The 27,848-nt window shown below is 46.0% G+C and overlaps 1 protein-coding gene across 1 annotated transcript; it reads right to left on the minus strand.

The window, feature by feature from the left end:
• Positions 1–6,765: 6,765 nt before the first annotated feature.
• COTL1 (coactosin like F-actin binding protein 1) lies at positions 6,766–27,665 on the minus strand. Its single transcript, XM_065640990.1, has 4 exons — positions 27,445–27,665; positions 27,101–27,183; positions 17,597–17,754; positions 6,766–8,150 (listed from the first exon to the last, which is right to left on the minus strand). Exons 1-4 carry the CDS (start codon positions 27,519–27,521, stop codon positions 8,040–8,042), a joined length of 429 nt encoding a protein of 142 aa, XP_065497062.1. The 5' UTR covers positions 27,522–27,665; the 3' UTR covers positions 6,766–8,039.
• Positions 27,666–27,848: the final 183 nt, after the last annotated feature.

Here is a 27,848-nt window from a genome sequence, read left to right on the forward strand (position 1 = left end):
AATCCTCAGATAAACTGATCATGAGATGCTACTGCTTAAAGCCAATGTTTATCTTTCCAAGCACTCAAGGCATTAAGTATTAGTATGAGCGGAAAATGAAATGTTGGCAGAGAGTTTTCAGGAACAACCCTGTTTCCCTGAAAATAAGACAGGATCTTATATTAATTTTTTGCTCCAAAAGATGCTTACTTTTTTATGTGTATAGCTGCATAGACACTATTTAAATTGACTTTTTTATGAACTGTAACTAGGGCTTATTTTTGGAGTAGGGCTTATATTTCAAGCGTCCTGAAAAATCATGCCAGGGTTTATTTTCAGGGTAGGTCTTATTTTCGGGGAAACAGGGAAATATGAACTGGAATATTAAGAGGCTCGATGCAAGATGATCTTAAGGGTTTCTTCCAACCAAAATGATTCTATGATACTATGATTCTAAGAAGGGCCATCTAGCAGATTTATGGTTCCATCTGACAGGTTCTAGCTTTGAAATAAGGAAGATGAAGAGAATAAATTTTGGAGCGTTCCTGATTTATTGCTCTGATATAAGATGCACTGCTCTGTACAGATCATGATTAAGATTCTCTATCAGATCACTCTGTAATTGCATCCATATTAACCCAGTGGTGATGCAATTCTGGAAGCTTAAGGATTCTCCAGAAAGTTTGCTTAAGTGTGTAAGAAGGAAGATTTAGTTAGATGCAAGATGCTTCCTGGAAAACAGCTTAAAAGCGAAAGGCGAGTGCTTATTTCTAACTGTAAAAGTTTGTTGTGATTCTGTCTGAAATGTTTTTCTTTAACCTTGTAAATCCACCTCAACCGAGGGTGTTTGGGGAAAAAAAAACAAAAGTCAAAACATTTTCAAACAGAATGTGGTATCTGATGACAGGCAGCACAAGGATATTGAAAACAGCTAAAACAGCTGCTTCTCTAGGTAGTAAGTGAATAGTGATACATCGATACGGGGACTGAAAACCTTTCAGTGCAAGAGAGACGAGCCACTTTCCATCTAGAAATATTGTAGTGCTTCTCTATTCTTACTAGTTATTTTCAAATGCTTTTAGTAGCCTATGGATACGAGAATAATCTGTCACTTCATAACATGAACATAATTTTACGATAAAGAGTTATGATTCTTTTTTTTCTTTTTTCTTTTTATTTTGGTTTGGCAGTCAGCAGAACTGAAACATTGACATTTAAGTTAAATACACTTTCTGTGCTCTGGTACGATAACACACCCTTCATCGTAACATTTCAGATGGAAGAGAGCTGAAAATTCAGACTATGTCACAGCACGCTTGAAGTCTTTTCTGAGCCCTGTGTTCTGTAGTCAGATTTCATATAATTGTCCTCACGTGAAACTTTGTAGTAACCTAGAAATCACTGTGCGAAGGCAAATTCACCCTGTAGCTGGGGGTGATCTCGGCACAGCTCTTTGCTCTCAGTCTCCAGCTGTGCTGAGAACACCCCTCAGACCTGTTTGATTCCTGATTTTGGCGAAACGCTTCGTCCCATGAAAACCGACTTCAGAATTAACCTCAGTGGGACAAGATTCAACCCTTATTATTTTTAAATCACGTCAGTAATATACTTATCAGAGTCTTGCTCTGGGTGTAATAAAACCTGGTTTAAATTGCTGAAGGGTTCAGCTGCTGCCTTGAACAGCTGCATTGCTGTAATTTGCCAATAGGATGTATTACATCCTGATTACAGTTTCTGTTGAGCGATGGGCCAAAATTACAAGGCAGAAATGTGGCTAATCATGATAAAGGAGATAAGTCTATTCATCTACGGCCCGCATTTAATATTTGCAGAACAGATGCTGGTTTTTCCCCCTTCAGCTCCATTTACATGGAAATGCGCTTTCACTCTGAAGATGTCTTAAGGTTAATGAAAAACCTTACTGGACGTTTCAGTGAGGGAGGGAGAAAGATGAAATATCTTGGAAGGTTTCTCTTTGTTTCCCAGCCCTGATAAACTTTACACAAATCAATCGGTCATTGCAAGACGGGCAAAGTGAGCTACTCCAGGCCAGAAACAGCTGTCTCTGAAAGCTGAAGAGAGGGTGATTTTAGCGGATGGATTGCCAGCGTAGGTGCAAATCACACCAGGGAAGACGGTACCGCCGCAGGGATTGAGGAATGAGCGGGCTGTGAATGGTCTTTTATCGCACTCATTCCCACCGAGCAATGCGCAGTTCATCATGCTGCAATTAAACCCTCTCTTTCAGTGTTTTGCCTGGTTGGGCCATAAAGCCGAGCCTTAGATGAGACCTGCATTAACGTATCGCCCCCATTACACACCGGGATGTCGCAAAAGGGTGAGATTTGAGGGCAGAAGAGGTCTCGCTTCATAGCTCAGTAAGAGAGAGATTCCACTTCCACAAGCCCCTGGGGATTCCCCCGTCTGGGGGAATCTGTGGGAGATCCCCAGTTCTCTGCTTTCAGCCCCCCGCACCGCCATGGTAAGAGATGCGGTGCCAGGAGCCGGCGGAAGCGCGTCCGCCGGGGACCAGGCGAGAGAATGAGCTGCTGTCGTCATGCCTGGAAGAGCTTATAGCTCACGCATTGACGGCGATTAAACAATGTCCCTTTTTGTGTTGCGTCGTGGAGCGCCGAACTGAGCTGGACCCGTACCATAATGCACAAAATATCTTGCATCTCCCCTGCACCCCTCTCTGCGGCTCCTCTGGTGCCTTGTTGCTGAATAGCTGCAACAATTCAAACTGGAGAGAGATGAGATCACCCTGGGGGTCCGTAGAGCAGAGCCTACTTAACACCAGCCAGTAATCTGGCATTATGCCCTCGTTGGGACAGCAGGCTATAAAAACACACAGAACACGCCGGCGGATTCCGTGGGCCGGTCCGTGCAGCCAGGGTCGCCTGGTTCAGCTATTTTCTGTTCTGCAAAGGCCCGCTTACTCCTCGGAGTGAGAATTTGCTGCTCACGTGTTGCAGCCGGCTCTGACTCAGAGCAGCTTTGCTGTCTCCTGTGCCCAAATCGCAATTTTACTCCGAGTACTGAGCTTTTTTCTCCCTGCTGGCTGCCATGGTCTCCTAAACATGTCTCGGGGAGGTTCACCCATTCACCCCACCCTTTACCACCATCAGGCTGCACTGCATAAAAGCCCCAAATCTGGGCTTGCTAAAATTATCTTCTGTGTCTGCACTCTGTATTAATCAAGAAGATTTTGGAGGATATTTCGCTCGGCTCTGTTGCTCCCTCTCCGCTCAAAGCGGATGCCGCCTCGTCTCTGCTGCACTCGGAATGTGGAGGAATAGAAAATCGTTTGGCCATGCCAAATATAAAGCAGCCGTTGAACCGTTTCACGCTGTTCCTTGCCAGACACAGCCCGCAGCGTGCTGTTGCTACTGCTCACGCTCTCCCTCGCTTTGTCGGAGGCAGAACGGAGTCTCCCCGAGCCCCGAGATGCGGCAGAGCCCCCGCCGAGCTGCGGCACGGGGGACACCGCGGGCTCCTGTATCGCAGCCCATGAGCCTCTGTACAGCAGCAGCAGGTCTTTAAAGACCTGACGAAAGGGCTGATAAGGAAAAAATGAGCTTTGAATACCAAGCGGACACAAAACGGGGCACTGGACTTTATTAAAAAAAAAAAAAAAACAGTAAAAATGATAAAGAAAATCCATGTCTCATATGGTCATTAGCAAAAATCCCAGGCTGGAGTGTTATCAGTGTTTCTCTGATAAGGTGAGGAAGGCACATAGTAGGAGGCTGATTCCCGAGGCTGGGCTGTGGGGCCCTGTAACACATGGGCTGCTGATTCTGCTTTGATTCTGTGGTAAAAGGCCCTTTCCTAAACAAGAGTAGTAAAACCAGTACAGTCTGGTTTGTAGTAATCTTTCTGAGACCTCCTGATGAGAACTATTACAGGAAAAATAGGTATTCTTAATTCCTTCTTTGTCTCCACCACTCTGGGTGCAAAATACAGTCCGTAACAGAGTCCCTAGTTTCTGATTAGAGCATCAGCCACTTGGAGACATTCAGCTACACTAATGCGCTGTGAAGGATGATACCAAACAGGCCTGCAGTCTTAAAAGAGAGGATTTCCAATTCGCGTTGTGTTATTGTGAAATGCCAAGCGTGAGATCCCAAATGCACCACCAGTAATTGGTCTTAGTCTTTTCACTCTTCATGTCCTAGTCTGTCTTCTGCTCAATTTTTGTCAATTGTTTCTTGCATTTTTAATTATTAGCAAGGAAGGATAATGCATGCAAACACTGTGGGGTAAATACTCTCTGCCTGCAGAGCAGATTATGAGTTATACCAGGTGTGTGTAGCCCTTGTGAGTAGCTGAGCTGCTCCTATTACAAACCTGAGAAGGATTTGACTCAATATCAATAAAGTCACTCTCTTGAGGAAAATGGCCATTTGGTAATGCTGAAGTATAATCAACATTTTAAAAACAAAGCCATTCAGTATCTAATTCAGATTGTTTTTACAGGAGTGATGAGTAGAGAGGGAGGGAAATACTGAATTCTTGAAACACATTTTGCCCCAAACACTCATAGGAGCCACCTGGGATGTACATTCATCAGCTTGGGCTGGGGTCGGGGCTGGGTATGTTTCCAAGACATTCTTTGTGACAAAGATAATCTTATATTTGACTGAGGGTTCAACAGGGAGAAACTTAATTAAATTGGCTGTTGCAGTGTTGTTAGAGGAACAAGACTGCAAACAAGAACTCCCCGGTGGGTTTTCCAGAACTGACCCAGCTGCACTCCAGTGAGGCCAGAGCCAGACCAGCAGTGATGCTTTTGTACATCTCACCCTGGTTTTTCCCCACAAAGTTCTTTGGAGCATTGGCAAGATGGTATCGCTAGGTAACCTGCCTGAGAAGGTGAAATTGAGGCTGGAAACAAAACCAAACCCCACTAATTATTTGTCACTAGTGTCATTCATTAGGCTGTTTTTTTCTGTAACGATTTATCCTGATGTCACAAATGAGTAATTCCTTCTCTTCCTCATTCTTCTTGTGCATATCTAATGTTGCTCATGCCAATTGCTGTACTAGGGACTGCAAGCTTGATATTCCTGTGGTCAAAATGGAACCACGTGTGCCAGTACGTCACAGAGGCGATTCAGAGAGGGAATACGGGATCTTGTATGTTCTGTGAACTGAACTAAGGGCAAATGGGTGGTTGTCTTGTATCAGCACTAGTGTGTCCGGCAGGACCAGGACAGTGATCATCTCTCTCTACTCGGTGCTGCTGAGGCTGCATCTCAAATCCTGGGGTCAGTTTTGGGCCCCTCATGCCAAGAAAGTCCTTGAGGTGCTGGAGTGAGTTGAGAGAGGGGAACGGAGCTGGGGAAGGGGCTGGAGCACAAGGGTGATGGGAGCGGCTGAGGGAGCTGGGGGTTCAGCTGGAGAACAGGAGCTGAGGGGAGACCTTCTGATCTCTGACCTGCCTGAAAGGAGCTTGGAGCCAGGGGGGGTCGGGCTCTGCTCCCCAGGAACAAGCGCCAGGACCAGAGGAAACGGCCTCAAGTTGCGCCAGGGGAGGTTGAGGTTGGGTCTGGGGAACAATTTCTTCCCCAAAGGGCTGTGGGGCATTGGAACAGGCTGCCCAGGGCAGTGCTGGAGTCACCATCCCTGGAGGGGTTGGACAGACGGACATGAGGTTCTCAGGGACATGGGGTTGGGTAATGGTTGGACTCGATGATCTTGAGGGTCTTTTCCAACTGAAATGACTCCATGATTCTCTATGAGTACTTTGGAGACCTGTTTCAAACCACTGCAGAAGTCAGGAGAAAATCCAAGAGAGGGACAAGCCCCGTGTCTCCCCTCCCAGCCCGTCCAGGGTGAGTCAGGCCTGGATGCAGGACACTGAGATGGCCCCGGGGGGGCTGTCAAAGACAGCATGGAACAGACACGCCTGGAGAAGTGACCTGGAAGAGACAAATACTTAGAAAATATTTAGAAAGTCTTTAGGAAAATACTCTATGGGAGGCATATGCTGAGGATAGCAAAGCAACCAGAGGGGCCAGGGTGATGGCTTTGCTTCCTCCATCCTCCGCTTTGTCTTGCTAAGGTGTCTTTGAGCAGCTGAGAAAGCTGGTTTGCCTCTGCTGAGCTCTTTCTTGAGCAGTGCACCAACCCCACGCCACAGCTGGTGCTGATGGATTTCTTGTGGGCTTCAATACCAGACTGAGATTGTTGTCCCTGTATCCCACAAGCTGCCAAATAAAAGTTTATCGTGGTCACTCAACTGGTCAGGCAAAGCCTCAGAGCGTCACAAGCTCTCTGCAAAGCTCTTTGCTGTTAGTTATGACTGTCCCTACTGTCAGTCCTGTGAAAAAAACACATTTCCTTTCTTTTACGGGAGGTTCAGTCCAGAGTTGTAATGCCCCATGTAATCCTGTGCAGGAAGCTGCAAAACTTCACTCTGGAAGTGTTGTTCTTGTTCCCGAATCTGTTCCTGACCTCTCTACATTTATTTTACGTGGGTGTGAAATTCTTTTTGACCTAATTACAATTCCCACTTGGCATTTTGGTGCTGGAAATTTAGATGTAGAGCTGCTGAACAAAAAGTGTGTCGGATGCACCGTGGTCACCTCTGCCTTTTAGAATTGAGACGAGCAGACAAGGGCTGCAGGCACTGAGATCATTTTACGTTTAAGCCAGTGTTTAATTCCCCTTATAGTCCCAAGATTGCAAGAGCTCAAAGCCTTACACCCAGGATTAAAAGACCTCCTAAATATAGGCTTGTTGTTGCAGGGAGGGTAAAAGAACAACAGAGTCACTGAGAACTGTTCTTGAAAAACATTTATTTCTGTAATGGGTTTATAGTGCTGACTCCCAAGCCTGCAGTACAACACAGTTTCCCCCTACACATAATTCTGGGGAAAATTACCTTTGATGGAAAAAAAAAAAAAAAAGCCATACAAAGAAGCCTCCTTGAACAAACAGTCTGGTACCAAACAAACTGTGCCCAGGTTATCTCTGAGCTTCTGCTGTTGAATGTTTCATCCCAGCTGGGACAGAGCTGCCCTGCTCCATCCCTCGGTCAGAGCTATGGGATGGATCATTGCCCAAAGGCCCCAAATAATTGAAAATGTTATGTTTAACTGACAAAAAAAACAGGGGGGACTTGGGCAGAGAAGGCTGCTGGGATTCAGCGGCTGCTGTTCTCGCAGACATCATTTAAAAAGAAAATCTATGCATTTCAGTTTCACCTCCTGAGCCCCAGCTTTAGGAAAGTCAAATACAAACCCAGAGACCAAGGTACACAAAATAGTGAACAAGTGTCCAGACATTTCTAAGACCTTCACTTTACTGTGCCATAATACCTCCAAAAAAAATCAGAACCTCCACATTCGGATCATGTTGGATCTTATTTTTAAGAGGGAGGGGCAGAGATGCAGCACATAGCATAGCAACTGTCAAGCAATGTTTAAGGCAAATTTATTCCCGTTTATTAAGAGTTGAAGAGGTTTTTTATTTGTTCTTTTTTTTTTTTTTAATCTGTTAGATAGCATCTTAGCTGGGCATTTAAGCTTAGACAATTTAATCAAAGTTTAGGTGAAATCAACTCGAGTTGATCTGAGCCTACAACAGCAAAAAATATTATTCCCAAGAGTATCAGTGAGAACAAATTAAAAAAAAAATTAAAATCATCAGTGTTCAGAAGTCCCTCAAAACTTTCTCCCCTCAGAGACCAGGTTGAGCCCAACTAAAACACACAGACATGCAGGCAAGTGAAGAAAGACACAATGGCAAGCCTCTAGAAACACAATGCTGAATAGGATCAAAGCAGAGCCAAACCTAAATTGCACAGATGTGAGAACATAGAGTTATGAGTAAAAAAATGAGGGGGAAAAAAAAAAAAAAAGCAGCCCAGAGAGGGACATTTCATGAGATGGAATGGAAAATAAAAGTCTGCTGTGTGCAAAGGAAGGGAGTTCTTAGGTGCACACACAGAACGCTGGGGATTCCAGTTGCCTCATCTCTCAGTTGGGTTATTTGTTGTGCCTTTCCCCTCCCTTTGAGATCCAGGTGATGGTGGTGCCAGGAGGTTCGTGCGTTTACTCAGTCTGTGCATCATAATTAGCCCCCCCTGCTTTCTTCAGCTCATTCTTGATGTAATCCTCATCCAGCTCTTTGTGGTCACTAATCACAAATTCTTTGGCAAAGTTCTGCAAGAGATAAAGAAAAAGCCTGTTAAAAAAGGCGATATTTGTCCAAGTACCTGAATAAAGAAGTGTTATCCAGCTTCCATGGCTGTATGAGCTGTATACCCTTATCTGCTGTTGATAAGTAGAAAGCTGTGGATGAGACCCAAAACTAGTGATGGCAAAACCTGGGACTTAACCTGGAGGAATTTTATGTTTATGTTCCTTCTACTACTGTCACCAACTGCAAGACCCAATCTTGCCCTATACAACAACTCTTCCTAGCGACAAATGCCCAGGACAGGTTAGGCCAAGTTTCCTAAGTAGTAATGAAATCTAAAAATCCCAAAATTGTTGACCTTCTAACTGCTGCAGACCATCAGAATGATCTTCTAATCCTGTTTGTGCCCTGGTCCTGTTCAGGAGCCCTTTTCCCAAAACAAGATCATCAGCCTTATGCCACAGTACCCCACCAGTTTTTGGGAGGATGCTTTGATTAAAGACTGAACAACACGCAGATGGTACGGGGAGCAAATACATCTACATCCTCTTCTCAACTATCCCGTCAGGGCCAAAACAAAGATAGCGTACAAGACAGGCTGCTGGTGTTGTTAATAGGCTTGAGTATGCTCTGTGGTCTAATGATCCGAAGTGACCTTTGAGAACACGCTTTATTAACACACTTGTGTACTGCAGGGCAGCTGTCTGGCTGCTCCAATGCTCTTTGCAACTCATGGGAGCCGGGCAGGCGCTCGGCAGCATGTGTGAGGCTGTGAGCAGAGGAAACTTTGCTGGGAACAGATCGCTGTGGATGGGATCCCGCGGTGCCTTCAGGGCACTTGTCACAGCAGTGTCACTACGGCCAGGGATTCGTCCCTCCTAGCAAGGGTGGCACGCGTGTGGGCGCACAGACAATTCAGCAAATACGCACATTTGCTTCTCGCTTTAGCATTTCCCTTCCCTTCCTGACCACAACTGAAAACGCCGCCTGTGCCTTTCCCTTCCCCCCAACCCACAGAGAGTTTTAGACGTGAAAAGCCAAGAGAAGCCACTGCACTCTGCAGGGCCAGGGCCAAAAAAATACATTGAAATCCCAACAGTCCTGCTGCAATGTCTCGGGAAATCTATAATGCCTGGCTCCCTGGGCAGCAAGCACCCCAAAAAGGGATGGAGCTGCCTGGGAGAATGAGGTGATGCTGTGAGAGAGAATCTGTCATCTTGTCCAGATCTCCCCAGCTCCGGCACAACTGGGGTGCGGGGAGGGAGGTTCTAACTGGTTTCGGACTCTAAGCCATGGGAGAGCTCTTGATTTGGCAGCGTCTCAAGGGTCTCAGTTTGGGATCAGAGTCGGGTAAAGGAGGGGGTGGAGAAGGATTCAGCTTGAAAGAGCCTCAGCGCCTCTTTTCATGCGGTGGAAGAAATAAATGGAAGGGAGAGCAAACCAGCTGCCTCCCCCACGCCAGTCGCCCAGGCTGCGGCTGATCCTGTTTCACACTGTAGGAAATCCTCACTACCCAGGAGCTGCTTAGAGGGGGAAGAAAAAAAAGAAAATAAAAAGCCTATAGCAGCTCTGAGAAGCCTTGTCTGCTCTGCTTTCGTTTATCAGCAATTAGACAAAGTCCTAAGAAATAACAACTGCTTCACAGCAGCATTTTGCTCCACACTTCAATGGTCGGCTTTTCTGGTATGAGGACAGACAGACGTTACAGGCACTCAGCCATGAGAGTTCAGGGAAAATGGGAAAGAAACTGTTTATTTAGAGGAAAAAAAAAAATCCTTTTTTAAAGATGGGAAATGAAGAGGCAAACTGCCCAAACCATCAGATTTGGTCGTGCTCACAAGTGTCCTACTTCCAGATCCGTGTGAGATCTCTGCAAAGCTCAGCTCTTGTGAAGACCAAACAAATGGGTTTCAACTATTTGACGCTCACTGAGGTGTGCTACCTACACGATTTTTGAGCTGAGCCTTTTCAGTTAATTTTCTGTGTGCTAACAGGTTTAACAATTTTTCCTCAACTCAGGAAGCAGATTATCCAGGACTACGCGACTTCAGAGTTAGTCTTTGCCCTGACTTTAGTGAGAACTGAGGCAGGCCCATAAAATCATTTCTGAGAGGGATTCCATGAAAAATATGTGTGTTTTATAAATGTGAGGAGGGTTTCCTTCAATGCCCGCTCTGCAGAATCCAGCTGATTCTGAAATTAAAACTGCAAACGCACTCACGCAAGAACAGAGGGGAACTAAATAATATGTACCACAAAGTTATTACAATTTCCCAAATGTCTTCTCAACTAGGTAGTTACCCAGATGATTCCTGGGTTATGATCTGTGGGCACCAGCCCCTATTTCACGTCAATGCTACCGAGACACTTTGCAAGGTTGGAACAATCTCCCCCCAGCAGTGGCCAGATGGGTTGGATTCCCAGCCACTCTTAAATATCCTCTTAGCTGACCGGGGCCACCTCTTGTGCCAGATTTGTACCCTCGGAGTGCAATCTGGGTCACCGCTAATAATAACTCTTTGCTTTATTCCTTTCTGCTGGCAGGTGCTGTCAGTGTTCTGGTTCTTTGCACCCACCGCGATGTCTCATCAAGCCTGGCCCCAAGGGGAGAAGATGCTTCGGGTGAGTTTGCTGCCTGGAACTCCTGATTTCGATATCCTGCTTGACCCTTCTTAAGCCATATCCTCCCTCATCACTCTAAATTCACCGTTTGAGCTCTTTGGGGTTTTTTGTTCAGGGTGCAAGTCAGGGAGGCATATAAGTATTTTCGAGACAGTTGAAACTGCCTCCTGTGTCATCAGGGCAGGGAAACAGAAGGGACTCCGGCTCTCACATCAGGAGATTGGGCACCCATGATCAACAGCAGCACTTTTCAGCCGAGGGCCATTTTATCTAGAGTTCACTCTTTTTTTGTCCCCACTGAAACTGCCAGAATGTAAAACTGCTCCCAACTGATTTAATTGGGTCTGATGTTAGCTAGACCAGGCAATGAACCTTATTTGGCGTGACTGTCATCTGCAATTATAAATAACCGATCATAGCGAACCGGCTCCTGCAAAGCACCAGGAAAAAGCCTAGCTTCAAGCAGCTAACAGCAATGCCAACAGCCAGATTTCTGCTCTGCCACCAGATTTTCTTTCTGTCCTTAAAAGATTAGGGTGGGGACAGTCCCTGCTTTCTCTTCTCACGCATACCCATATCTAATGCCTTTCAAGAGAATCACAGAAGTTATAGCTGCCTAAGGCACGGTGCGTAGCTCTGATGCTTGAGCCCTCTCTTTGCTGACATGCATCTTCATTTTACATCCTCCACTTCCCTTTCTCTTCTCCTCCCCCTGTCCCCAAGCTTTTTACAACCGCAGCAAGACCTGCGAGTGAATTCTAGCCTTTGTATTCACCCCAGAGTCACCAGCAGCCTACAGATTACAAAAACAATGATGCCTTTTATCTTTATCATTCTCATGATGCAAGTGACCACAGTCCCTCTGCTTTGTCTCTCAAATCACTGAACACGTAAAAAGTCAGGTTTACTCATGGTTCTTCAATACACCTGTCTAGCACATGGTTCACTTTGTGCCGGAGTGGCAGAGGGTCACAATCCAGCGTTTCTCTTCCAGACAACTTTACGGGGGAAAAAAAAAAAAAAGGTGGAATAGATTTTCTCAGGCCCTGAATATTTAGCATATGGGGCCATAAAATTTCCCTAAGCTGGCCAAGGGAAAAATCTGCCTGGTGCAGATACTGTACCGAAAAGGTCTGCAGAGGCCGGTATAAATCCCAGCATGGGTAGGCCTGAAGCCAGAAGGAAAATCCTTGTATCGTCTGCAGACACTTGGGTTCTTAGCAGGTAGGAACAGTGCCAGGTAGTTGAGCAGCTTCTTGCTGTTTTTATTTACATGGGGACTTGCAGCAGCCTCCATCGTTCAGAATCCTCATTTCCACTGTGCCCAATGTCACCGCTCCCATCCATGCTCATCTTATTTTCAGTTGCAGACGCAGTACAGAGGAGATGACATCTCCCATGTTAGTTTTGCAGCATTGTATGAGTCCCAGACCCGGGGTCATGGGGAGGAAAGGACACGTCCTGTGGCTGCAGCAAACCTGGTCTTGTGATCAGCCGTCAGAGCCTGAGCCATCAGCAAAACCCTTCTCTGCAAATTTACTCCTTGCCAATTTTTACACGGACCAGTTCCAGCCGCTGCGAAAAGCCAGCCCAAACCTCTGGCAAACGCATCTCCCAGCGACGGGAACTGCATTTCAGCTGATCTGCAAATTCTTCCTATCTGTGCTGCATCCCACTGGAGAAGTCACAGGGCTGGCTGGCAGATGTGGGGTGATGAGAGGCTGCTTATCCCAGCCCGAAGCAGTTACTTGACAAAGTTACAGCTTTCTCTAGACGAGGAGTTCTTATAAATCTGTATCCATTTGGTATGGTCATTACAGTAAACCAGAATAGGAAAAACAGTCAAAAACCACAATTCTGTTTGCCTTCCCAGCAGTATGTCACCCACGCTCCTGAGAAAGCCTGTCTCAAAGCCACGATACAGCTGTTACCGTATGAGTTTGATTTTCTAACTGCCTCTAACAAAGTTATTAAGCCATCTTTGTTTAGGCCACTGTACTAACGTGAGAAACTAATGCACATACGTGATTTTATAAGTGTTGTATCTGTCCTGAAACCAGGAACCGTAACCCTGTCAGTGGGTCCTCCCTCCTGAGGGAGCAGCTTCAGGGCGGCGAGGAATCCAGCGGAAAAGAGAAAGGCGAACAAAAAAGATCCGACCATGAGCTCCAAAGCAGGAACTCTGTAAACTTGTTGACATCACTAAAGTCGGGCAAATTCCTCACCAAAAATAATAATGAATAAAATGCCACGAATATTTGCTCACAGAAACAGAGCTGTTTCACCCTGAATATGATTTCGGCAAATAATAGAGCACATGACTTTGTGGGGGCAGGAGTGCTGAGGAAAATAGAGAAGAGTCAAAATTCGTGGAAAATAAGACAAACTGGCAAAGGTCTGGCAGTCCATTTGCTGAGACAGCTGTCGCAGGGGAATTCAGTCCCGTCAGGAAAAAGACCTTCACGCTGCCCGATGAAGGGTTAAAATGTCCTGGTAGGAAATGCAGCCATGAAGGGCAACAAGTTCACAGAAAGGAAGCAACGCTCAGAGGGAAACCAGGTCCTGTTTCCAGTTCTTCAGCATTTACATCAAAACCAGACCCCTTTTTACACTGGTTGCCACTCCCAGCTCCAAGCCCCTTGTGCCTAGGCTTGTCCTTACTTGAAGAAAAGCACCATCATCCCTCTGCCTCTCCAAAAAATAATCGGGGCTGTTCACTGGAAGGCCTGACGCTCCTGGACTTGCCAGGTCTCACCTTGCAGGAATTTTTATGGCTGAACCGAACCTCATGCTGGCAGCTGTTCCTTACAGCAGCTTACAATAGGCTCGATTTCTGGGCTTTAGCTGACTGACCTGTTTCTTCCGGGCCTGTGGAATAAAGGACGTCAAAAAAACCCAGCCCTCAGAACAGAGAGAGTCTCCTGGATGGATTTGTACTAATGCTGAATGAGCCACAACTTGTGCATAGAAAGGAGGTAAAAGGCAGAACTGTCCTTGCTGCCAGGGGCATAAAGCATGATTTTAAGACCAGCTTTGGATGATCTCCTTTGCAGCCAAGTAGAAAATATGCCTAAAGCCTTTCCATTCACCTGGTAACTTGTTTCCCCCAAAATAAGACAGGGTCTTATATTAATTTTTGCTCCAAAAGATGCTTATGTTTTTACATGTTTAGCTGCCTGGACACTATTTAAATTGACTTTTTGAACGAACTATAACTAGGGCTTATTTTTGGAGTAGGGCTTATATTTCGAGCATCCTCAAAAATCCTGACAAATCACGCTAGGGCTTATTTTTGGGGTAGGTCTTATTTTCGGGGAAACAGGGTATCTACAGTGGTGGAACTGCAGTTGTGCAGAGGGGACAAACGCCGCGGGGTTTGCTGCACGTGTGGCTCCCTGAGCATCTGCGGCTCACCCCTGTGCGCAAGACAAGACACGCTACTGCCGATGACAAAATAGGTGCAGCCTTGTAGTTTGAGTCATCCTGGCTTACTGTTTCATCAGGTTCCTCAGCTGTTAAGTTTAGATCATTCTAGATCTAGGTTTAGACTGTACTCCAGAAATGACCTCCCAAATATTTTGAGCAACAGTCTGCAAAGCGTGAGGTGTTGGGTGCTACTACCCCTCTCCCCGAGGGCTGCCCTTGGCCTAGACAGAAGCTCAGTGGAGAAAAGATGGGATATTGCATCCCCTTACTCCATGCCTCCATTTACACAGAAAAGCCTCCACACATCAGTACCTAAATACTTATTCCCCATCCTGGCCTTACTTCTACCCTGCTCTCTGCTGAACTACTTGGGTCACGGGCTTGACTTCCAGCTGAGGTGAAGAGGAAAGGATAGAAAATAAATGGGGGTGAAAAAAACCTACTGAATGTTCCTTAAATGCAAAAATGCATTTTTCTACAACCCAAAATAAATACAATAAATGCAAAACCGATTTTCCAACGATGTTGAAGAAGTAATAAGGATAGTCCCAAATAAGCAAGACCTGATTCTCAGCTAGTACAGATTAGGAGAACTATGGCCATTTGCACCAGATGAGATCCATCCCTGTAATTTTGCAGTTAGTAGAGCTAAAAATCAATTGTCCTTTCTTCCTGAGAGATTTTCTGGCAACCTCCCCCATTGACTATGAGTATTGCTTCCCAAGCCACCTCCCTATAGATTTCCCAGCACCTGCTCCCCCTTCCAAGGGCAGAATACAAAAGTGAGTGCAACGCAGTTCCTCTCCTTCCTTCATAATATTCCATCCCATTGTTCACAAGCCCACGATCTACTCTTCAACAGTGAATATCCCTTACGTTTTCCTTATGACAGATGCTTCTAGGAGACCGTTAATAATCACCGTGTGTGAACACTCTTTATTCTACAGATGCAACATGGTGGGTTTTGCTTGCTAGGAGGTATTCAAGCTGGCTGTCTTTCACTTTGAGTGTCTCAGTGGAAGAACAGTGTTTATTGGCATTTGTTCAGCCCTGAGCAGAGCTGAACCGTAGCTCATCAATGCATCTACAACATAGCAGAGAATATAAAGCAGGTCTCCCCTCACACTGGAGCTTTGGTCTTCAATAAAGAACCACAGTTGGCTTTTGCAAATATGACAAGATAGCGAGCACCCTTCGAGTTTTACTGAGGGCTTCTCAGACTGAAGAACTGCTGTTCTGGAATCCCAACCAATCTATTCTACAGATCACAAAATCAAGGCTGGTATTTGCTGTACAAAAAGCCTCTTTGTGCCACGCTTCCTTGGAAGGAGATCCATGTCGCGCAGAGTAAGTTGCGCCTGTGGGCCATGCACGCAACTAAAACTGCGGAGCCAAACTGCATCAATAGCCCCGATTCTCGTTTATAAAGAAAAAAATTCCCACTTTAGAGTACTCCTCATTCCAAATGATGAACGAACTCTGAGTCAGATTTGTAGTTCATCATTACAGCAATCAACCAACTGTGTTTTTCTATGTAGAACTAACGTCTCAAATAATCTCTGTAAAAATCAGAAGCAGTGGGGTGACTGGGAATGTACTTGAAGGTCAAGAGAATTAGTAACAGCAAAATGGCTCTGGGATAAATTCCCTCCACTAAATTTCAGTTGGACTTTCTTGTCCTCTTTTGTTTTGACAGATTATCTGCAAGGTTATATGCATAAAACCAAGAAAATAGTTCTGCTTTTATCCTGCTCCACTCAAAGGGATTCAGTTGCATATCTACAACTATTTTAAATAGTTGTCAAATAATTTCTTATGAAAAGGAGATCACCGCATTGACATTACATTCAGAAATGCTTTGGAGTGGGTTATAGACATGGTTGCTCAACAGAACTGTATTAAGCACAAGTTGTATTGTTTTCATATTTTAGTACAGATTGATTGGAATATGAAAGCTTCTAAATAACAGCCAAGAATGGTTAATGTTCCACCAGATTATTAACTCATGCAGACTACTAATCAAAGATGAAACAAGTGAAATTGCAAATTATATGTAACAGACCTGAGGGACAGACCTCAGAAGAGCATTCAGGAATGCTATTCAACTCAACAGGAATAAATTGTCTGCGCATATATTTTTTTTTTAAACCTTGGGCTTAGTGACTCTTATATGAGTCATTCATTAGTACTCTATAATTTCATCTTCAGCTACAATTACACAGTTTCAGGTGCTTCACATGAGCAGAGATTTGCTTTCCTTTCTGTCAGGTGTCATTATGGAAGTTTCTTTTCAGAATGGGCCACCCTGCGTAGCTGTCATTTTGAAACATTCAGCACCAGTGCTTATCTTCTGGAAGGATATGAAACTATTATATTCTCTGTGCTTCTTATCTAAATATAATCTTCTGCATCATACAAACTACCAATGAATTGAGGGGCACCTCATTCTCATCCTTCACATTGTCCAACTGGGAGTTTTCCTTGCATAGGCAAGAATACAACTACTGAGGGAGATTATTTCAATGGTCAGCGTGTTCTCCGAGGGCACAAGAAAGACCATTTCTCAGGCAGTGAAGAGCTGGCCTTAGGTTTAGCTGAAAGAGCTGATCTTGCTTGAAATACTTCAGAGGAAACATGCTAAACGTGAGCATCTTCCCATTAGAGTCAGCTTTTCGGCAGCAGTTCTTCACAGCCTTCCACAATTCGCTTCTCTCGTGGTTTCTGCTGTTTTCACTCACTTGGGCTGAGCCTGGAGCCCAACAGGGCGAGCTGGGCTCCGAGTGCCCAGGGACTCGACAGAGTTAACTGATAAGCTCAGCTGGGCAGACAAATTCAAGTGAAGCCCTTCCAAGGTGTGTACCAAGCGCATTTCCCTTCTTCCCTGATACGCCCAAAGCCAAACAGAAGACCGTTCAAATCTAGTTAGCTATTAAGAGCTGTTGGTTCATTGGTACTGATAGGGACTTCAGACTTTAGTTGATTAGGTCCACGAATTCATTGTGCAGAGACAAAAAGCCTCAAGAGAAGTTTAAACAAGGGTGTGGGTTTTTCTGTTTGATTTTACCTGCTTAACTTAATACTGCCTTCTTTTCCACCATTCAGTGTTACGTTATTTCCATATCAAGGAAAGAGATGGGAAACATCTTAATGGTGACAAGGAGGGGAGTGCATATGTTCCCTCCTCATGAAATAGTTAAGACAGCCTTAAGCTCAAAGGTGCTTCTTTATGCCTGAGCGCTGAAAGAGCAGATGTTAAGTCTTCCTAATAAGAAGACAGGCAATAGGAAACCGTCTTCTTTTTAAGGGATTAACTACTAAGTTGAAGTATGATCCAATCTTTCCCCCTCCCTCCCCTCCTGCTGGTGTCTGCAGAGCGAAAAGCGATGAGAACTGGTGGTTAGGAGCAGAAGGAGGAGGTTACCTGTACTACTTCTTTGACCAGAGTCTTGTCGGTCCCAGTTTTGGCTCTCTGCAGGCCACTGACATCCTCTCCGATCCAAGTGATGAGGGCAAACTTGACCCGCTTGCTCATGGCATCACCGGTGGTGAATCGGACAAAGCCAAACAATCGAACATCATCTGGAGAGACAAAGCAAAAAGAACAAGATGATTAAAACTAGAAACATCCCTGTCTTGCTGTTTTCCAGGTGAGACTATTGCTCTCAACTTAAAGACTAAGCCAAGGCACTTATCCTGTGCTACAATACTATCGCTCAGGATTAAAAGGGCAATTACAGGGCTCTGCTTGTACACTCTTTGCTTGCAGGGTGCGCTTTGCCAGTGTCAGGTCTGCCTCTTTCTGGGCTGCTCTGAGTTACTGGGGGGAAGCTGGTTGTGCTGGCCACCCCACCCCACATTAGTGACTTTGGAAATGGAGAAAAGACAATCAACAGGCAGCTCAAAGAGCGCTGGGCTAACCCCAGTTACGCGTTCAGCCAGATATTCATCTGCAGGTCACTGCTCAAGAAGGGAAGAAAGTGATTTCTCAGCATCTCTTTCTTACAGGATAGCAGGATTAGGGTCACATATTATAACATATACCAGAAACTGGCCATTGTGCAAATCTGATCCTTTCCTTCTCTGCAGCAACATTTCTGGCTCAGTTGTACTATGAGTTTATAAGTAGGACAGAAGAAGAAGCAAAAGAAAAAATTGCAATTACTTCCCCAGATGTGTCTTTCTACTCCTTCTGAAGCCTTGTAGAAAAAGGCTTTGGATTTTAGAACTGTTCGCATCTTTGTTTCACAGCCGGTTTCTGCTATATCACGCCAGACTGGAGTTATTTAGCCTGGTCATATGTGTGAAAACCTTGTAAACTCCTTGTCTCGAAGAGTCCTTTGCAGGGTGACTCATCAACGGAGGTAGTTGGACACCTTCACGATCACAGGCACTTCGAAAGCGTGTGACACCATCTACTCCTGTTCCCAGCCTGGGTGGCACACACGATGCTGGAACCTTCCGCCAGGATCGTGCAGAAAAGCAGAGCAGACGGACAGTTGTGCAATCATGGAATATACCTAATGATAGCTACTGCATCTGTTTGAGGTCACTCAAGACCTTGTAAATGAAATTAGATGACTCAGAATAGGAGAACAAACTTGCTGTTTGAACAGAATCATGTTAATCTTGGTTACACTTGTTGTGACCAGTTCGACATGCTTTATAGTTATTTGCTGTCTTGACTATTGCCAGGTGAAAACGCAGGCTCCAGGTGTCGTAATGTTTGCCAACATCTGCATCCTTGGATCCATTACAGCTTGTTCCAGGAACGGTCAGGACCGCCCCAGGAGCTCTAGGGGTAGGGGAGAACAGCTCGAAATTGTTCATCCCCAGAAAATAAGCTGCTAGAAATCCATGCAAAAAAAGGTGGGATGTTCTCTGAAAGCTGACAGATCTCAGAGCGTCTTCAATACTTTGTTTTGCCAAGGTATAAGTAAAGACAACTTCCCCCTGACAAAATATAAGACTTTTTAAGTCTGAGAAACGGCCACCTATGCTCCCCTTATTTTGTTCTCTAGGTTCTTTTTTTGCCACTGATATAGGACTACTGGGGAAAAGTGGAAAATACATGTAGGGGTGTGTGTGAGCCAGTACAGTGTTTAAAACAAACTCCTCTGAAGATTAAAAAGTCAAAACAAAGAGAAAGAGAGATCTTATTCAAAAGAAAAATGCAGATGGACCTTTGGAAGGAGAGTAAGAGTCGTGTATCGACAGTTCAGGCAAACCAAACTTCTCTCTTAGATACCCTGTGACTGGCAAGTACAAGAAACACACAGAGAGACTCCTGTTTCTGACAGTAAATCCTCTTCCCAAGATTGATTAGAACCATAAATGAACCGACAGCCAGGAAATACCCAAGGTGAAGAGAGACAGTAAATCCCCTAACGTTACTATTAACAGTTCTATGAAAAAAAAAATCGCTTTCCCCGATCGGTCAGTAAAGGAGGCCACGCTCTGCTAAGAATTGTACTGTGGTTCCTATGGGAACACAGCGCTGGAAGGCACTTTAATGTCATCGAGTCCTGGCCCCTACTATATTGTAACCATGTCATAGCCCTTCCCATGGGCCCATCGCTTTCTACCCCAAGCATAAAGGTTTTGCATCCCTGCCCCTTCTACCAAAGGCTGTCACAGATCCTGAAGGCTGCTCTGGAATATACCCCTTTATTAAAAAGATAATGCAAAACCACAATGAATGTGAGATAGCAGTGCTTTTTCACAGCAAGGTAACAGGAAGTTGAAGGAATTTATCTGTCAGCATGAACTTCAATTTGACATGAACCCACGGATCCCTGGCAGCAGCAGGATTTGCTCCTCCGCAGCAGAGCTGGGGTGCTTTCTGTCTGAGAGCAACTGGATCAGCGGCACCACATGCAGCAATTCCACGTGGGCTTTTATCTGTTAGATCACCTAATAGTGACTATGAGCAACTCTTTACCTCATCGTGTTAATTCTCGGTAAGTTTAATGAGCAACTGCGGTGAGATGTGGGGCTCTGAGTCACTGTCTCGGGCAGATTTTACCTGGGGCGGGTTGACCTGGGGGGGCTGGAATGGTCAGAGCCGAGCTTGGCGCTTTCTCCTCCTGCCTCCCCATGGGGGTTGTATCCCCACAGGAGGCAGAACAGGCTCTTCAGCTGCCAGTTTTCAGCCCAGCGTATTTAACATAAACCACCAATATGTGATGCTTTAACTTGACGTGCCAGTCAGTGAATCGCGGCAGCTGAGGAGCGTTTCAGCAGCTGCACGTGAAACCAAGAGGGAATGTGAACTGGAGCCCTTAGCAATCAACACGTCTCTTTTCCTAAAAGGGCAATGGAGACAGATGCGGAGATTTTTAGCTCTACTTCAGCCTGGGTATGGGCCTCTCCAACTGCAGGTCAAAATCCCTGAGCAGAAGCGGTTGAGTTTCACAATTAGTCTGAAGCATGTGCAGAGCGATAACGGGATCAAAGCACAAGTGCTTTTATACTCCCAGATTTCCTCTTTTCACGGTTAATCGGTTCTATCCTACCAGATCACCTCGCCGCGCTGGAAGTCATCGATGCCATCAGTGCCCTAGAAATCTCAGGGCATTAATATCCACCACCACGTACACCCCCCTTTTCACACAAAACCACTTAGAGTGGTTTTAGGAACTGCTGGCTGTGTGGGAGAGCCCAATAAATCATAGTGAGACAGTAGATTTCCTCCGGGAGAGGAAATCCTGCCCAGTTCTATGCAACCACCTTCCTAGTCACTAAGCCATGAATTTCAAGGCAGAGAGAAGCAAATAATAGATCTGGGTAGAACGGAAATAGCTTTATTTGAGAAGCTCTCCCAAGCTACAAACAGCAGGAATTAAAAACGTGAATTCCTACTAATATCACTACTCCTTTAATTATGGTTGTAGAGCAGGACAATAGGGCTATACAAACAATGGAAAGTACAATGAATGCCTTAATGAGCATCACTTAGTATTTTTCTCCAAACCCCTTACTTATCAGTAGGCAAGATTTTCCAAATATACTGACTAAGCTGCTCCTGGCTGTCAACAAACTCGATGCCAAGCTGCAGAGATCTCCTTCATGGTATTCTCCTCCTTTTCATCCACTCAAACCCTTTAGTTCAGCTGTACTAAAAAATTCCCCATTAGATTAAAGTGGACTGACTCATCAGTAAAAGACAATAGCTGCAGGAAAGACATACACGGTCAGGAGCGTCACGGTTCTTGGTCTTAGGGCTCTGAACGGCCACGCCGGGGACGTGCCAAGATGAGGCCACCGCTCACCTGCCTGCTCAGGCAAGGTCACGTATAACGAGGCAGCTGATGGAAAGATCTGCTGTTGTGTGCTGGCCAACAGCGAATTACTGATAGCGCATGACAGGTTTCATGAAGGATTTGTTTGTTCCAATTGGATTCGTTTTTGATTAATTTGTCAATTTTCCACCTCTTCAGTCACCCCTGTATTCACATGGCTAGAAGTGCAGGCAGAAAACCTTCCCTACCTCTTACTAGGCTGGTTTTTTGCCCTCTTTAACCATGTTAAAGAGCACGCAGACATGCTCATTAGGTCAGCTAAGAGAAATACAAAATGTTTGACCTTGGGACCATAACCACTTGGGCTGAATTCCCCCCTAGAGCATGAGGATCACAGCAAGCGGGGAGGGCACAGGGGCAGGGAAACGCTGCCAAGACACCGTGAAATTCCCACAAACCACCCATGGCCCCAGCTCTGCCTTTAAATAGATCTTCAGGGAAAGCAGGCAAGACGAACATTAAAGAGGAAAAACAAAAGCAGTAGGAGATTGATTTGCAAAGCCCATTTTAGCAACTTAAGATGTAGCCAAATGCAGATAAGCACCTATCTCATTATATGTCCTCGTGTATTTTTACAAATCTTTCCTACAACCTAAGGTGCCAATGTAATCTTGGTGATCTCTCAACTCTTAGCTCCTAAATTTTATATGCAGGCCAGGCTTTATAGGACACTTGTCATAAGCCCAAAAGAGCTTGCATTTGTCTTAGGAGCCGATTCCATTTTTATTTTCTTCCTAATATTTTATGCCAACCAGAAATTATTTTATAGGGCGTTTATTTCCGACCAAAGATTTTCAGTTCTTCTTCGTGCTGAATGCACAGTGTCGTTTTGGTTTGATCCTTTCAGACACATGAATAACTATCCCATTTCATGCTGTCATTGCAATTATTTATCTGGACTGGGGCTTTCCAAAGAAAAGGCTCATTATTTCTTTTGTCAGGGATGCATTGAAAAACAACTGTTCACATGTGGCATGGGGGGGAAAACAGAGTCTTCCAGCCTCTCTGTTACTAAATGGCAGAATACACACTTTAAAAAAAATGAAGTAAACCACAGACAGGCAGTGCAATGCTCTGCTGCTTCGTAATACAGAAACTGAGGCAAGCTGGCCGGTGCAGTCGGGTGTTACTGACACACACTAAAGTTTATACCGATGTTTTGGACCAAACTTTTAGTTGGATATCTCAGTTGTATGTCATTCTGCTCTCCTTAGCAACAGCATCACCAGCCCAGTTATGAGACTTTGAAATGAAAAGCAACGACAAAAAAAACTCAAGAGCCTTCACATCCTTCCGTACAATAACCTTCAACTCTTTATCTGTGTTTCTGGCTTCAAATCCACCAGCTCAGTTGTTTTTCTTTTTTTTAAGTGTACTGATGGCACGTACTACCAAACACCAAATTAATGCTATGTCTGGATCCATGCCATCTGCAGAGGCAAGAGCTGTAACTGTGAAGTAAAATGGATCAAAAGCCTTGAATTAAGTCTTTGTTTAATGCAGAGGTAATCTGTGCTGTTAAGCCCAACCAAAACAGTCCTTCAGCAGAAGACACGGGGTGTCTACACTGCCTGTTTAACGACTCTGGCACAATTAATGTCCTCAACTTTGGTCTCCAGACTCTTTGGGTCAGACAAAGGCCAATACAGTCGCAAACATGGGTCATTAGCAGGACTGCAAGAGAAAGTGCCACCAGCGGCCCCCTCTTGATCATACAAGGACTTTATTGTGCCAGTGGTTTAAACCAGCCGCCTTGACTTGACTTTGGGATCGGCTGGCGGAGCCGTTCACACATCTGGGGCTGGTCTTTGGAGGACAGAGAAGACTCTTGCCAGAGACCCAAGCAGTGCCTGGTATCTCCAGCCAAAGTGTCTGAGTCGTCCTGTGGCGTGACACAGACCTTGACAGCGACCGATACGCAAAGTCCAGGGTTCAGGCTGTGTTAGCAGCATAATCCTGGGACCTTGAACAAAAGGGCACCAAAGGAGCTTTTCTTACTATGTTTTCTTCCTTTAACGGTGGCAATTGCTGTCCCCAAGCAGTGGGATGGGGAAAGAGTGACTGATTATACAGTTCCTTCAACTTTTCCGCTAGTCCACGAAGCTTAGTACATAGCTTTAGGAAGAAAAAACCTCCACCCCGAGATATGACATGTAGGACCGACATGCAATGTATATCTGAGAACAGAGCAACGAGAATAATGAAACTTGCCCGAGGTAGAGGGGCTGCAGCAGCAGTTCCTGGCCCAGGGCATGGACCTCCCTGCCCCAGGAGCTCAGCATCTCCATCTGTCCCCGTCCCCTCACCAGCAGCCCACGGAGCCTTACGGGAGGTTTGCAGCAAGCCCGTTTCTTACATGGTCTTTTTAAACTGCTGCTTCCATTAAAAGAAGCAATTTTAGTTTCTTGCTTTTCCCTTTGTCCTCAACCTCTCTCATTCCCCGAGGAGGTTTGCAGGATCAGTAATGGGTTGGGCCATGGGCTGCATGAAAAGAGTTATTTATGGGGGGAAGAAAAAGCAAAAATACAGCCCTGCTGCCAACAAGCCCCCTCCAGCCTTTCCTAAGCTCGGTCCTTGCAGATGTCAGGATATCCACCACAGGCAAATGTCTCCAGACTGGTACAAAAGACCTTCTTGGTCTGAGAGCCACATGAATTAGCACACACGGACACTGCCTGCTCTGTAATTTAATGCCCTGGGGTGAAGCAATATGTACCGCACGCTGAAGGTGCTTTTTAGAAGAATGGTTATTAAAGAAAGCGGGGGACGCAGATGTTTGGCGCTAAGAACGGCACTAAAATAGATGGTGGAGAAAGCAGAACAGAGCGAGCTGTGACGGAGGGGCTTGGGGACGCTTTGCACGCTGAGGTTTTCCGTTCCAGCTCCCGCTCTCACCTTCAAGCACCAAATTACGCTCAGCTCCTACTAGAGGCAGCTGCAGCACTTTGTGGCTTTCAGGGCCGCGTTTTTCACAAAACAGGAATTAGAAACAAGGAAGGAAGTTTATTCTGATGCTGGTTTTTTTTAATCTTTTCATCACATTTTCCAAAGCTGCTTGCATTGATAGTAGCTCTTCTCTCCTCCAGCAAGATGTAGAATAAGATGGAGTGTGACCCAGGAAGGAAGAGATGTAGCAATTGGAAGAAATAATATTTAGCAGCTCTTCCCATCCCTTCCTACCCTTTTTTGCTGACTTTCAGTAGAAATATTCCAACCAGCTCTGCTTCATAGTAACATTTGGCACCTTTCTTCCAGCTGGGGAGGAAAGCTCTAACTTCACTGCTGGCACGAGCATCATTTTCTGACTAAGTCTACTGGGCCAGGCGAAGGGTTGCTGCACAGATGGAGGCACCGCAACCTGCAGCTCTTGCTTCCCCAACTTCTGCACCATAATTCGGGTGGAGGAAGATCCTTTCCAGCACTTGGCCGAGCACCCTGTAGCTGAATTTGTCTAGTTCTTTAAGGCTTCAGGAACTGTGCTCCCGAGGTGGGTTTGAGGAGAACCTCTTGCCTCTGCTCCGCCAAGGAGCAGCCCGTGGGGGTGGTGGGAAGGAGGAGGGAGAGATGGAAGAGGGAAAGGGAGGCTTGAGTAGCTATAAGGGATTTAGCTCCACATTAAAGGCTAACAATAGGCCACAGTCTACCCCCCAGATGCCCTTTATTTAACTCTTCCCTTACCAAGCTTATGCCTAAATCATGCAAAATTTCCTTTTTGCTGTAAAAAATGTTTCAGTATGGGGGCCAGCTTGGCACTTCGCTGGTACAAAACAAGGTTTGCTTCAACTCTGTCTGTTTAATACCCTGTTTATAAATAAGGGTTGGGCACATGCAAACAGTGGCAAGAAAACAAAACTGGCCATATTCCGAAGTGCAATATGTGCCTCCGTGAGTTGTCACACGCACCCTACCCAGCCCAACGATGACTCTTTTTGCCAAAGCCCCTCTGCCTGCTTAGCCACTCGATAAAAGTGTTCCCTTTGCTACAGAAGATAAGGAACTGTTCTTGAGAGGGTGCCACTCCTGACAAAGCATTCAAAGTCAGACAAAATAAGAGGACTCCTTAAAAACAAGGACAGAAAAGAAATGGGGAAGGTTCCTCTGCAAACCTCGGATGTCTGGAGATGCTCAGTTATCTTGGCCACACGAGGAGACAGAGAAATGGCACTCGGATAGCGAAGCTGTTGACCTCCTGAGAAAACTCCTGACCCTTTAGATACCACTGGCATGAACTTCAGAAGCATTCAGCCCTGGGTTTCCCCGTATGCCAGGGAACTGCTTTTTGCCTTACGTTGCCTGTTAAGAAGAGCTGGGTGAGAAGGAATTCATGTGGCACAGGGTATCAGCTCATCTGACATCGACTACAAAAGGATCCATTTCGGTTTTGAGAATTTTCCCTGCAAAGGCCTCAAGAACAGCTGGAAATGAGTAGCTGTGTTAATCCTAGTAAGACCTCACTGCAAATGTCATAGCAGAGAAGTCTAAACCTTCTTGATTTAACGGCTGCTTTCCAAGGACTGAAATGTATTTTTCTCCTGTGATATTTATTGACTGATAAGTATCGGTCCAGTCCCATCCTTACGTAAATCACTGGAAGTCCTCCCCTACAACTCAGTAAAATACAGCCAAGCCCTAGGACTCGACAGACCAATTTGGCCCGGCACTGGTGTTTCGATAGCTGTGGGTACGACACCTCCAGGACTCGCCCCACCTTAAGAAGGGAGAGACTGTTCAATGTGCAATTCCCTCGCTGTGCAGACACATAATTCTGAAAATACAGGTTAACTGTAGCGCTTGACTGCGGAGGAACTAGCTGAGTGAGGAAGGTTATAGTCCAGTATTACAAGTGCTTCATATCTCATGTCACATGGTGCCATTGTTAAAATAGCAGCCTAGATATTGGGGGAAAAGCTAAATGATTCCCCCCTCGAAGTTATTTTGAGAAAAATCAAAGCGCGCTTTTGTAAAACACGTCAAAAGTTAAGATCAGGTGAAGTTAAATATTCCTCAATTTATTTTCTTTACCCCGAGCTTTGTTCCTCCTGTTACTATTCTGCGACCGACAGTTAAACAATCAACTGCCACGTTTAAACCAGAGCCGCAACTGTTGCGGTTGTGCAACGCCACATATACGATTGTTTTCAGTGCTGTATTGTTCCAGCCAATCTTCGGCATAACCGCTCTTCTCAGGTTTCATATTCTTAAAAAATCTGCAGTTACTTTAGCGCTATAAATACAATTTACAGAAGAACTCAATTGTAAAATGATCTGTATGACTGCATCTTTTTGGCCACAAAAAATTGAGTCTTTTATGCTCTTCAGCAATGCTAAACAAGGAGACCGTTGCAAATCAAGCATTTTATCCTATTTATGCCCCAGAAGCAATGAAAAATTGTGCAATGAGAGGGGGGGAAAAAGCCCAAAGGACCTTAAGTCTAAGGATGAGACAAAGGAGCGGCCGGACTATGGACTCGGCGGCTGAAAACCCGATCGTGCAGGACGGGGCAGGCAGGGGAAGCAGCAGCACCAGCGCCAGGTTACCCGAGTTTTCTCCCACCCTTTCCCCCTCGCACCGGGCAGCAAGAAACACGACGAGGTGCCAAAGCAATGGAGACGGAGACGGCGCTTACCTGTGCATTTCCTTTTAAAGGTTTCATAGTCTACCCCTTGGTCTCCAGGGACGATTGTAGAGCCGTTGTACTTAAAAGTCACCCTTTGGGAAGGGGAAAAGAGAAGGGGAATGACACATTTAAAAGTCACCCTTTGGGATGGGGGAAATGGAAGGCGAATAATACATTTAAATGTCACCCTTTGGGAAAGGAAAAGAGATGGGGAAGGACATGCTGTAAAATAACATCATTTGGGGGTGGGGGGGGGGAGGGAGGAGAAGGGGAATAAGGTCTATAAAAGTCACCGTTTCGGGAGCGGGGAGAGGAGAATCACGGAGCACCGGGAGATGCCGGGGGCCACCTACCAGTTCACCTCGGTGGCATCGTCCCTGACGAGGTTGTACGCCTCCCTGCACGCCTCCTTGTCGATTTTGGTGGCCATGGGGGCGGCCGGCACGCCGGGGAAGGGGAGGGGAGGGGGGGAGCGCGGAGCGGCGCGGAGCTGGGGGGGCCGCGGCCGCCGGTTCTGCCGCTACCGCCCTGCACCGCGCAGCGCCGCGCAGTGCCGAGCGCTGCCGCCCCGTCCCCCCGCCCCGTCCCCCCGCCCCGCCTGCCAATGGCTCCGCACCGGGCCTGCCCCCCCCCGCGCCCGGCTCCGCCCGGCCCCGGCGCGGGGGTTTCGGGGTGATGCAATAGCCGGGGGACACGGGGGATGCAGGTTGGGGCGGGCCGGGGGGGGGCACCTGTCGTGAGGATGCTGCCCTGGCAG

This window comes from Caloenas nicobarica, chromosome 9, assembly GCF_036013445.1.
Source record: "Caloenas nicobarica isolate bCalNic1 chromosome 9, bCalNic1.hap1, whole genome shotgun sequence".
Lineage (NCBI taxonomy): Eukaryota > Metazoa > Chordata > Aves > Columbiformes > Columbidae > Caloenas > Caloenas nicobarica.

What these genes read in the sequence shown, in the direction of transcription:
- COTL1 (XM_065640990.1), bottom strand. Translation starts at nt 27,521, where the DNA reads ATGGCCACCAAAATCGACAAGGAGGCGTGCAGGGAGGCGTACAACCTC. An exon ending in CTTTAAAAGGAAATGCACAG is followed by an intron (nt 17,755 to 27,100) that starts GTAAGCGCCGTC and finishes TTGTCTCTCCAG; the next exon opens with ATGATGTTCGATTGTTTGGC. An exon ending in TGGTCAAAGAAGTAGTACAG is followed by an intron (nt 8,151 to 17,596) that starts GTAACCTCCTCC and finishes TATCTCTTGCAG; the next exon opens with AACTTTGCCAAAGAATTTGT.